This window comes from Mus pahari, chromosome 3 (assembly GCF_900095145.1).
Source record: "Mus pahari chromosome 3, PAHARI_EIJ_v1.1, whole genome shotgun sequence".
NCBI lineage: Eukaryota > Metazoa > Chordata > Mammalia > Rodentia > Muridae > Mus > Mus pahari.
This window is the reverse complement of record NC_034592.1, coordinates 148,919,237-148,931,511: the sequence shown is the minus strand read 5'-3', so window position 1 is coordinate 148,931,511 and position 12,275 is coordinate 148,919,237. Positions and strand designations below refer to the sequence as shown.

The following is a 12,275-nucleotide window of genomic DNA, read 5'->3' as shown; positions in this document are numbered from 1 at the left end:
ATTTATTACACAGAGCTTAGAAGCCCTTACATTTATCACTTAAAGTTAAGCCTTGTTAGTTTATAAGAAATAACCTTTTTGTCAGGTCTTAATCTTCATCCAACAAGGGATCAGAGTCCTGAGGGTGTGGCTGTACCACACCCGGGTTCTCCATGAAGACAGGGAGCATCCTTGGCCTGCCCGCTGCCTTTCCCAGCCAGCCATCAGCCGTCTGCTCCATCCCCCACACAGCTGTGAAACTTCACTGCTGTGATTGTTTTTGTCTTTTATTTATTTATTTATTTATTTATTTATTTATTTGAGACAGGGTTTCTCTGTGTAGCCCTGACTATTCTGTAGATCAGGCTGGCCTCGAACTCAGAGATCCACTTGCCTCTGCCTCCCAAGCACAGGGTTCAAAGGTGTACGCTGCCACGCCCAGCCCTGTTTCTGTCTGTTCTTACACTTTATGACAATAAGCTCTCTTGTGTCTGGTGTCTTTTGTCATCCTACATCTGTGGGATTTGTTTGTGTTACAGTGCACGGTCCTGGCCCGTGCTTCTCGCTGACTCTGTAATATTCCACACAGGGGCCACGCCACAGTCTATTCTCCTATGAATGGATATTTGAGCCATTTCCGCTTTGGCCCTGTTACCATTTCTGAGTATGCCTTTGGAGTGGGTAGTTCTTGTCGCCCTGGCTGTCCCCTTTCCCCTCGCTCTGTTGTGGGAACAGGGCCATGTGAGTCTGCTTGTTGGCGCACATTGCCCAGTGGCTGCGTCCACCTGGAGCTTCCAAGTGTGGCAGTGTTTGCAGACAAGGTGATGCTCTGGTACTCTGCGTCAGAACTGGCTGGGATGTCAACTCTTGCTCTTCGAGCCTCCGGTTCTCAGGGGTAAATCGGGGCTCAGAATGGCTTCTTGGTCGTGGAGATTGAATGAGCGTGGCAATCCAACCACGGTCTGCCACTGGCCTGCCAACTGCTGCTGGTGGAATTGAGGCCAGCAGCAGCGCGCAGCAGCCTGGCCCAGGGGAACCTCACCCTTTGGTGCCTGCTCATGTACCCTGGGGTGCAGCTCTTCTGGGAATGGCCCTGATCCATGCTCCTGACTGACTCTGGCCTTTTGGTCCGCTCTAGGTCCTCTTCTCTAACATTGAGGACATCTTGGACGTCCATAAGGATTTTTTGGCCGCCCTGGAGTACTGCTTACACCCCGAGCCTCAGTCACAGCACGAACTTGGGAACGTTTTCTTGAAATTTGTAAGTATGGGGCCCGCCGAGAGATGGGTCCGTGGGTGAGGTTGAGGACTGGAGTTCGAGCATTCAGTCAGCACTGCCTCTGTCGTCGCCTTTGTGTGCCCACTCCTATGGTGTGGTTCTCTCAGCCACCTCCCAGGAGCCTGTGGGGCGTGGTCTTGTACACCGATCCCCTGGCCTCAGCCTGCTAGGCCTCATTCTAGGCTCTTGGTGACTTACTGTGAGCCCCCCTGGGCCTCAGTAGCCCCTGTTCTTCCACCCTGGCAGAAGAGTTTGGAAACCATCTCCTCTGAGCTGCTAGAGACCCCTAGGAACACAAACTTGTTCTAGAATTCTCATGGCTCCACTCCATCAGAAAAAAACAAAAATAAAATCCCCACATCCCTGCAGGCCTGCCCCTTCCTGGAACGCAACCCCTCATCCGGCCACACCAGTCCCTTTGTTGGTGTAGAAAAGCCGTTCTCAGCGTGTGGATTGTAACCCAAAGAGCGACCCTTTCACAGGGGTCACCTAAGACTATCGGAAAACACAGATATTTACTTATGATTCATAACAGTAGCAAAATAACAGTATGAAGTCGCAACAAAAATGACTTTATGGTTGGGGGTCACCACAACATGGGAAGCTGTAAAAGGGTCACAGCATTAGGACTGTTAAGAACCTAGAACATTCTAGACTGTCCCCTCGGCAGGCCTCCCTTTATAATACTGGTCACTCGGGAATAGAGGCCTTATGGCTTGATGGTCTGTCCCTATGGGGCAGGTGAGATGGCTCAGCAGATTAAAACACTTGCTGTGGGGCCTGGTAACTGTCATTTGGTCCCCAGGACCCATGTGGTGGAAGGAGGGACCTGACTCCAGCAAATTGCTTTCTGAGCTCCACATACATGCTATGGTACTCTCATGCCCAGACAGAGCGACACACATGCACAAATACATAAGAATCATCTTCTTCTTCTTCTTCTTCTTCTTCTTCTTCTTCTTCTTCTTCTTCTTCTTCTTCTTCTTCTTCTTCTTCTTCTTCTTCCTGTTATTATTATTCTTTTCTTTTTTATTAGATATTTCCTTTATTTGCATTTCAAATGTTATCCCCCTTCCTGCTTTCTCCTCTGAAAGCCCCCTCCCCCTTTATTTTCTTTTTTGAAACAGGGTCTCACTGTGTAGCTCTGCCTGGCTGGAATGCACTATGTAGCTCGGGCTGGTTTTGAACTCAGTGATCTGTCCACTTCAGCCTCCTGAGTGCTGGGATTGAAGGTGTGGACCACCACACCCAGCTATACATACAGTTTCTTTAAAAAAAAAAAAAAAAAAAAAAAAAAAAAAAGGAGAAAAGAAATAAGAGATTAACCCACGCTCACTTGCCCTCCCTATGGGCCAGCAAATGGTGGTAGGATAAGCCCAAGGTTGTGGCAAACAGATCAAGACCTAGAAACGGCCGCCCAGAGCTCTTCAGGTTATGAAGCCATGCTCTGGGGTTGAGGCCTCTGCTGCATCTGCCTGCTGGCTGGGGTTACTGTGAAATCCTTTAAGATCATTTCATCTCAATACTTGAGTAAATATACTTAGCAAGGTGTGTGGTGTCCTTGCTGGAGGGGACGGTGCTGCTGCTGCGGACAGAAGGTGCTCAGGCGGCACCGTGTGTACCAGAAAGCTCCTGTTCGTGCATCCTACCGGATACTCACCACCTGCCTCAGGCCAAGGCCACCTGAGATTCTGTGTGAGGGGCAGGCTCTGTAATCTCAGTGTCTAGGAGGCTGAGGTAGGGGGAGTGGGAAGTTCTCGGCCAGCCTGGGCTACTTAGACTGTGTCTCGGGAAGTAGAGGAGGTGAGCCTGAGGAGACCCTGGCATTACCCACACACCTGGCGGAACCCCTCCTCCAGGCAGTGCCAGCCGCCGAGAAAGCGGCCTCCGGGCTGCCCGGGATGAGTCAGTGTTTTTAATTTCAAATCATGTTTTAATTTAAAATGTAGCTCTTTCACCCTCTCTGCCCCCGTGCTCAGGGAGGGAGGGCGTGAGTCACCGTGGCTCGGGAGTTTTACAGTAGCTGGAGGCAGGTGTAAGTGCAGGTGGCTTCATGGGGGTGGGGGTGTGGGCAGCTGATGAGGTTGATCTAGTGCTGAGCCTGTCTGGTCCCAGCTGGGAGGGTGCCAGAATTGGGATGGCCTTGGGGGGCTGTTCACAGAGGCAGCGAAGGGGTCCCACCTTGGTGCAGGAAGCCAGTCTCTTAGACCTGGGGCTCTTAGCAGGGATTTGGTTGCCGGCGTGAAGGAACTGTGCTATTACTGGTGGTCCCACAGGATCAGCACGGTGTCCCCTCTAGCCCAAAGGCCAGGTCCAGCTTTGTTCCTCATCCCTATGTCCCTGGAAACCCCAGCCGGCATCTCAGTTGAGGGAGTAGGAATGGACACCCCTGCCTCCTACTCAGTCTTTAGAAGGAACCCATACCCCCGCAAGCTAACCGCTGTTTATTGAATTTACATAATCAAGCTCCAAGTGTCCTCGTTCCTGTTCAGGGTGCTGTTCTAAGTGTTCCACGCACACCAGCTCCGTATATATACTAACACTGCAGCCTGGCTAGGGAGGTGCCACACACCTGTCTTCCCAGCACTGGGGTAGCTGAGGTAGGTGGATCGCCTCAAGTGGGAGGCCAGCCTGGACTGCGAAGAGAGTTTAAGGCTAGTCTGGGCTAAAGAGTGGGTCCCTGTGTCTCAAAACTTGACAGTAGCCTTTGAAGGTAGTTACTGCCACCACCTAATTTACAGATGGGGAAACTGAGACCCAGAGAGACTAAGTTATAGTTTGAGTTTAAGTAACTAGTCAGTGTCACAACTGGGATTAGGCCTGAGACATTCTGACACTGGAATCTGTTAGCGTCAAAAGTGACGCGGACTCCTGAAGTACAGGTCGGAGTCTGAGTGGCAGGCATGATGGTGTGAGTTTGCGGCAGTAGGCAGGGCAGCCCTACTCTCTTCTGCTGGCATCCTGTTAGGCCGTTGGCATGAAGAGTGACGGAGATCAATTCAGATGGCCGTGTAGATGGTGGATATGGGATGCTGGGGTCGTCAGGAGACTGGGACCTTTCTGAGGGCCACTCAGGGTCAGGCTTGGTGGATGTCGAAACAGGAACACGGGACGTAAGAGTGGCTTTTAGTGTCTCATGCTGTATTAGGGATGTGCACTGTATAGTGGCCACTTGTGCATGTGAAGTTGGAGTTTATGTGGGCACCCTGAGTGACCCTCTTCCAGGATGGAGGTAGGGTAGCCTCGAGGGAAGTTGTTCTGGTTGACCAAAGGCAGAGGGAGGCCCTAATGCTGTCATTTAGCAAGCTGTGGAAGAGAGACAGAATGACATAGGACCAGGCCCTGTGAGGCTTCTAGCCAAGGCCAGGACATTGGGTTTTGTTCTGAGAGTTGCGGTCAGCTGAGGGGTAGTGAGTTTGAGTCCTGAGGAGGCTTTCTGCTTACAGAAATTGTGAACAGGTGACAGGTTGGGGTTCCTTGCAGCTGCAGCTGGCCGTTCCCCATCTTTGTGACCCAGTTGCTCCCTGCCCATCTCCAGGCTCTTCTTCCTGGCTGTGGTTTGGAGCCGATGGTACCTTCTCTGGGATATTCTCATAGCTGTGACAATGTGCATGGCTCCCCTGGTGGCTGGATCTTTCTCTTAGCCCACTGCTGTATGTCCCTGTCCACCGCGTCTGTGTGTACAGCCGTGTGTCTGTTTGTTCTTTGCTGGCAGAGAACTCTTAGCTCCTCTGCCCCTTGGGAAGAAACAAGCCACACGTGGGGACTTGATACTTCGAGCAAGGCTTCTGAATCTGCAGACCAAGGCTGGGTGGGGCCTGAGCATCTTGATGTGAGGACCATGGGTGACTGAGCTTGCTGGGTTTGTGGAGGGGAGCATGACTTCTGTCTTAGTCAGTGTTCTATTGCTCTGAAATTGCACTTTCTTACAGAGGAAAGTGTTCAATTGGGGCTGGCTTACAGTTTCAAAGGTTTAATCCATTTCCATTATGGCAGCAAGCGTGGCAGCATGTGGGTAGACATGGGATTGGAGAAGGAGCTGAGCTTTCTACATCCAGATCCATAGCCATCAGGAAGAGAGCAACACAGGGACTGGTCTGTGCTCTTGAAACCTAAGAGCCCACCCCCGGCAGCACACTTCCTCCAACAAGGCCGCACCTCCTAACCCTTTCAAGTAGTGCCACTCAGTGGTGATTAAATATTCAGATCTTGTGAGCCTGTGGGGACCATTCTTTGTCAAACCACCACAGTGCTATTGGCTACTCCTAGCTGCTCCAGGCAGCAATTTTCAGGCCGCCCTTTCTGGAAAGCTGAGGCAGGAGTGACCTTGTAGACCATCAGATGTAGAATACCTGGTCCTTCCCTCTCTGTGCCTGTGGCAGACATTACTAATCAATCACAGTGTTCTATCTCTTGAATCTTTAGGGGTCCTCAGAGGGCTTGCCAGCAAGCTCTAGTCTCATTGCCATTGGCTGGGGTTGGCATGTCTTCTGGCCTGGCTCCTTGTGGTGTAGGTGGAGGTCAACAGGGAGGTGACACTTCATTATATTTGAGCCTTGTGCTTTCCACTTTCTTCTTGGAATATGACGGGTTGCACCCAGTCAGCGACTCCTGGCCAACCCTGTTCTTTGTTCTTAATTTCTTATTTCTAAGTGTGTGGGGTGACTCATTCTCTGTGTAGCACATGAGAGCCACACTCATCCCGATCCCCCAAAGCTGAAACTACAGGTGGCTGTGAGCATTTGGTTCCACAGTCTCCAAAAACACGAGCCAGAGACCAAGCATCTAAACACACGGCCCCGTGGGGGATTTTCCATTAAACCTCCCTGACCCTTGCTTCTCAGTGGGCTGCGTAGGTTGCAGGCGGAGGTTGACTTTCCTGAAATCCACGTAGTTCTGTGCACAGTAGCTGCTTTGAGTGGGTAGCTTGACTGTTGTAAATACCCAGACGGTCGGGGTTCACCCCATGATGTATGTATGTATGCATGCTGGGTAATCACGCCATTTTTTTTTTTTTTTTATGTTTGTACTTTCCCAACAGTGTATGTTTATTGCTTGCTTTCATGGCCACGCCTTGGCGGGTAGCCGAGTGCCCAGCAGTGTTTCCCACATGCTAGGCTGTTTCTCTGCTCACACAGGTGTCGGGAGCCTGTTATTCATAGAAGCCAAGGTTTGGGGAAGCGGAGCTCCCTGGTCAGGGTCTCTACTGCACAGGCAGTGTGTGCTGGGTGTGCCTCGCCATGATGCTCCAGGGTCCCTCAGAGCTTGGCCTGTGCATCTGTGGCTTTCTGTCCTGGGCATGGATTGTCCCCAGCTACCACCCTAGTCCCATGCCATGACCTTGAGAGGACACTGGCAAGGGAGACTATGGGATTTTAGGTCCTGGTGAGATGAGCTTTTTTTCCTCTGCTTTTTGGGCAGCTGGGTCGGTATGGACCTCGTGAGGTTCTGGTGAAGGGTGACCGTCCACACTCACGAGAGAGCACAGTGGTCTAAACCCAGTGCTCGGCCCATATCTGATGTGGCCGTTAGCGCTCACCGGCTGTGGGTGCTGTCCCTCAGGATGTGCGCTCAGGTCTGTGGAGCACAGTGTGAATGTGGCAGGCTGGAGCTCCTGTTGATTGGAAACCCCCGTCCCTTCCTTCATTTCCCTTTTCTGTTTCCCTCCCAGGCGTCTGTGGAGGAAACAGTCCCCCTCTTGCTCCTTCTTTTGTCTCCCTCCCCCGTCTTCCTCCTCTGGCTTCCTCTTTCCTGTCCCCTCTGTAGGAAGCATGGACTGCGGAGCCAGCTGCTTTAGACACAGGATGAGCCGCTTGCCCTGCAGACCTACCTCTTCCTTCCTTAGCTTCCTGGGGTCTCTGGTCCATCCTCCATCTGAGGGCTAGGCTCTGCAGGCCCCCGGCCCTGAGAGGCCTCCTCAGGACATCCTGGTTTGGGGTTTGACTGATCCTGGAACCCTTTGGAGTGGGGAATGCTTAGCTGAAAGCTTCCTGCTGAGAGGGCTCTGTTTTGTCCAGGTCTGAAATATGACCGATGCATAGTGACCTGGTGACCTTTAGGTGACCTCTGGAAGGAGTCCACTTTTTGACTCATAGTCACCCAGAGGTCAACAGAGGTAGCCTCCTGTTGCAGCAAGTCCCTAACATTTATTAGCACCACCTTGGCTGTTGAGGACACTGAGGCATGGGGGTTCCTGTGGGGACTTCAGATTCACAGCAGGAAATGCAGAGCTGGTGTCCAGGTCTGGGTCCCTTCGCTCAGTTCATGTCCTAGATGTGCTTCTCCCTATTCCCAGAAGGTCACACAGGCTGCCAGAGACAGATGGACCCGGTCCTGAAGCAAGTTAGAGCTTCTGGATCTCATCTTGAGGCCTGAGCCTGTATCCTGTGCAAGACCCCAGGGAGCCCCATCCGCCTTCTCTACCTGCCTCTGCCTGCCCAGCATCTCACTGCTCTGCCCTTGTCTTGCAGAAGGACAAGTTCTGTGTGTACGAGGAGTACTGCAGCAACCACGAGAAGGCCCTGCGCCTGTTGGTGGAGCTCAACAAGGTCCCTGCTGTGCGAGCCTTCCTCCTGGTGAGTCCCCGCCCCGCCCACTCTGGCCATCTCTGACCAACCCACCAGAGCTGCCCACAGTTCCTATCTGGGGATCTCCCTGGGCTATTTACAAAAACAGGCAGTGGCAAGGTTAGAGTCAGTTTCCAACTTCAGGCCTATAAAGTAAAGGGAAAGATCCAAGTGGATTCTGGGGATGGAACTCGGGTCCTCAGGCTGGTACACGCCCTTCGCCTGCTGAGCCAGTTTGCTTGCCCAGCTCCCATTTACTGATAAAGATCTTATTCTGTAGCCCACACTGTGTGATAATTCCCGCCTCAGCCTCCGTGGTGTTGGGGTAACAGATACGTGCCATAATGCTTGGTAGAGTGTAGGCTTTATTCTGGTCAGCCCTGTGACCAGCTAAAATGTCTTAAGAAGGCATTAGGGTACCGCCCCATCCTTTGTCAACAGTAGATTTGAAGACTTGGCGATGCCAAATGTCTCTCAAGATCTGTGCTTGAAGAGAGCTTGTCGGGGCACCAGTCCTGGACTCTGACCTTTGAGTCCCTGCACATTTGGCCAGGGATACCCCTGGGATTCCACGGTCCGTGCTCCTGTTTTCTCATGAGAATAGAGCTCTGCTCATGGAATCGAACGGTTCAGTGGTGCAGCTGGGGAGGCTTTTAGCCAGGCTCACGGGCATCTAACCTGCACCACAGCGCTCCCGCACCATCCACCCTCTGAGCCATCATCTCCTCTCTGCACAGCCTCCTGCCAAGCATCCCCAGGCCTTTGATGCTAGCGTCACACGGGATTCCCTCTCTGGCGCGTTCATATGCCTCCGGGGCCAGTGAGCATCCGAAGGCGGCGTGTTGGCCTGCTTTTTTCCCATTTTTGGCTCCACTCCGCTAATCTTTTGCGGCCAGTCCTCCCTCACTCCCGCTGTCTGGACCTTTGAACTTTGCTCTTTGTTCTTGTGCTCATAAAACAGTCTGGGCAGATCACAGAGACAGGGAGGTCCCTCTGCCCTGGTCTCAGAGCAACACCGTCCCTCTCTAGTCCCTGCTGCCCAGGACCCACCCCTGGACTCTGCAGGGATCCTGGGGGCAAGGGGAGCAGGAAGAAGCCAGGGAAATGAAGGGGGCACTGTAAAGGAAGAGTCCCCCACTTCCTTCTTACTCACGCATGCAGCCTTTCTGGTGGGCCAGGCTGCCACGCTCCGGCAGCAGCTGCCCGGAGGCTGTGTAGACAGGACGGCGTGTGGGGTGTTGTACTGTACCATCTGTCTCCCTCCTGGCTGGCATCTCACAGCTTCTGGCCACCTGCAAAAGAGCTGTCATGGATGCCATGGGAGGTGACTGTGCTGGAAACAGACAAGCTGGCTCTCTGTTGGAGATGGCTGTTCACTTGTGGAAGGTCTCAACGACTTTGGCTTTCAGTGTTTCTGTGTCTGTTAAATGGTCGATTCATGAGTTCAGTTGGTGGCTTTGTGTGGAGAGCCTGTCATAGTGAGAGGATCAGTATTGGGTAGGTACAGCAGTGGACAAGGCAGATGTCCCTGTCCTAATGGAGGCTGTCCAGGTAAGGTATACCTAAAAGGTGTATTATGTAGCCTTAAGTTCTCTGAATGAAACATGGTGCTGAGGTTGGCAGGATCATACTACCCAGCTCATGGCTACTCTTAGACATTCCGGGACACAGTCCAGGGAGTGGTACTGCCCACCCCTGGCTGGGTCTTTCCACATAAATTAGCATAGCCAAGGCAATCCCCCACAGACATGCCCACGGGCTGTTTGGATCTAGACAGTCTCCACAGGTGATTCTAGGCTGTGCCAAGTTGACAATTAGAAGTGTCATGGGACCCCACCAACGGGCTGACTGGGGCAGTTTGTCCTCAGATGGTGGGGGAGTAGGCAGGCCAAGCAGGAATGCCCTTTTAGGTGAAAGCAAGGCGTGCAGAGGAGCCTGGAGCCTGGACTGCAGGAAGCAGCAGTGCTGGAGGAGGGAGCTGGAGGCTCGTCAGACAAGGTGCTCTCTAAAGCCATGTGTGATCTATACCCAGGAAGTGGATATCATAGGGCTAGGGTAGCCACGGGGTGGCACTCATCTGAGGGTCGTGTGTCATCAGGGCTTTTGAGGGATTCTGTCTCCAGGCCCGGAAGAGGCAGGAGAGCAGTGAACAGCCTGAGTGTTTGCTCACTCTGCTTTCAAATGAAAGAGGGCCAGGGATGTAGCTCAGTTGGTAGAGCGCTCGCAGTGTGTGTTCACCCCCGAGTTCCCTGCCTAGCGCCACGGAAACTGAGCATACGGTTGCATGCCTGTAATCCCAGGTCTCAGGAGGTGGGGACAGGAGGATCAGAAAATTCTAAGTCATCCTTTCCTGACAGTGAGTTCACAGCTTGCCTGGAGTACATGAGACCCCGTCGCAAAGAAGAGCAAGACAGTGTGGGTGTCAGAGCACTGGGACAGGTGGTGGCTGTGGTCATCCCGTTTGCATCTAAAGGGCTTCTGGCAAGTCCTCTCATCCTCAGCTCTCTGTGCTCCTTCGCCTGGAACTGACATCATCCAGGCAGCTTGTGGGCAAGACAAAGGCCCAAGTGTGCGCAGTGTGGGGTCTGGCATCACCCAGCTGCCGCAGCCAGGACCCCTTGCCTGTGCCAGGGACAGATGCAGAGGCTAAGGATGTGTGGGCAGCTACAGCCAGGATCCAGGGTGCAGAATTGTGTCTCGCAGAGACGGGAGCCTGTGATGATGCCCAAAGGGCTGTCGGGCATCCCAGGTCCTAAGGCCAACTCTGGGTACATGGTTACTGCGTGGGAAGCAGGGGTCAGCAGGCACACTCGTTTCTGAGGCTATGCGCCTGTATCTTTAACCACGCTGGGATCACGGTAAACCATAGGAGGAAGGAGGTCCTGTTTCCTGGAGGCCAGGCTCATTTCTTTCTGCAGAGGGGGAAGGCTGAGGGGTTGGTAATGCTGTCTCTGTGTATATACACGCTATACTCAGTACCAAGACCACCAACCTTAGACATGAAATTCATGCTTCCTGTATCCACAAGATGAGTTCTCATGTCTGAGTCCCTCAAAAAGGGAGGACATTGCCTGTGACATGGAATAAATTACCTACTCTGTTAGCACCAGGTGAAGGAGTCTTGAGAGGGACTGAGGAGATAAAGGAAGTCAGGACCAGAGTTTGACCCCTGAACCTGTGTGAAAAGCCAGACATGGTGGTACACACCTGTAATCTCAGTGCTGGAGGGTAGAGGCAGGTGGATCCCTGAGGCTCATTGGCCAGCCAGCCTCACTGAATTAGTGAGCCCCAGGCTCAGCCAGGTGTGATGGCGTGTGCCCTTAATCCTAGAGTGTGGAAGGCAGAGGCAGAAGCAGAGACGGCAGCAGACGGATCACTGTCAGTTCAAGGCCAGCCTGGCCCAGAATAGCCAGGGGCACATAGTGAAATTCTGTCTCAAAAATAAATAAGTAGATACAATAGAGGACAACTTCTCCATATACGCAAGCAGGAACATGCACACCTGCAACTCCCCATGCTACCATCTGTGGCTCACTGGTTCTGGACACCACAAACTCCAGTGCCTGGGCTGTGCACTGGAATAGTAACAGTTCCCAATTCTTGGCTGGGTGGAGACCAGGCTCTGCCGTTGCCACATGCTGGGGCAGGAGAAGACTTTGTGGACTGGGCCCAGGATGAGCAGAGGCAAGGGTGCTGATCGGAGGCAGGGCTGCCGCTGCTGGTGGTGGTACTGGTACTGGGTGGCTGGGTGTATACGGGGGCTCTGCTAACCACTGCAGAGTCCTGGTTCTGGACTCTCCCAGCTTATAGGCATCCCCAGGCCACCACATACCCTCGTTTTAGAAGTAAGATTCTCAGTTCCTAGTCGGTTGGAATCTGGGGTGTCTCTGCTTAATGCTCATTTTTTTCTTCATACATTGCCACTTTGGGATGGAGACACAGTTGAGAGTTCATACTGGTCTTCCAGAGGACCAGAGCTTGGAACTCTCAGCTGCCTGTGATTCTAGCTAGGTCCAGGGGATCTGAGGCTCTTTTCTGGCCTCCATGGCATCCACACGGAGTCTCGTCATGCAGACAGGCATAGATATACACCAAAATAAACAAACAAAATGACAAAACCCGAACAGTTGGGTTTCTTTTTTTGTGACGCCTTTAAAAGGTTTATGAATGGGGTTGTCCTGTCCATAGCTTTCTGTTTTTCTTTCTTGTTCCTGTTTGTTTGGGGGTTTATCTGTGTTGCTGTATGTGGCCCTGGGTCTCCCAGGTTCCCTGATGTCTGGGGTGCTGTTGTATGAATCTGCTACAAACCAATTTAAACAAAAATATGCATGCTTTCCTTCTCTACAGAAGGTTATTCAGGGCTTCTCAGGTTGGGTCAGCCTAAATAAGGTAGCTTGACTGTTTTCTCTCTCTCTCTCTCTCTCTCTCTCTCTCTCTCTCTCTCTCTCTCT

General features: G+C 52.5%; 1 protein-coding gene across 1 annotated transcript in view; it reads left to right on the top strand.

Annotated features, from left to right (window-relative positions):
- Window positions 1–8,648, top strand: part of LOC115063596 (phosphatidylinositol 3,4,5-trisphosphate-dependent Rac exchanger 1 protein-like) — a 76,239-nt gene extending 67,591 nt beyond the window's left edge. Inside the window, exons 3-5 of the mRNA XM_029535759.1 lie at window positions 1,118–1,240; window positions 7,729–7,833; window positions 8,562–8,648. Coding sequence (XP_029391619.1) covers window positions 1,118–1,240; window positions 7,729–7,833; window positions 8,562–8,648 — 315 coding nt within the window. The remainder of the gene's footprint in view (window positions 1–1,117; window positions 1,241–7,728; window positions 7,834–8,561) is intronic.
- Window positions 8,649–12,275: the final 3,627 nt, after the last annotated feature.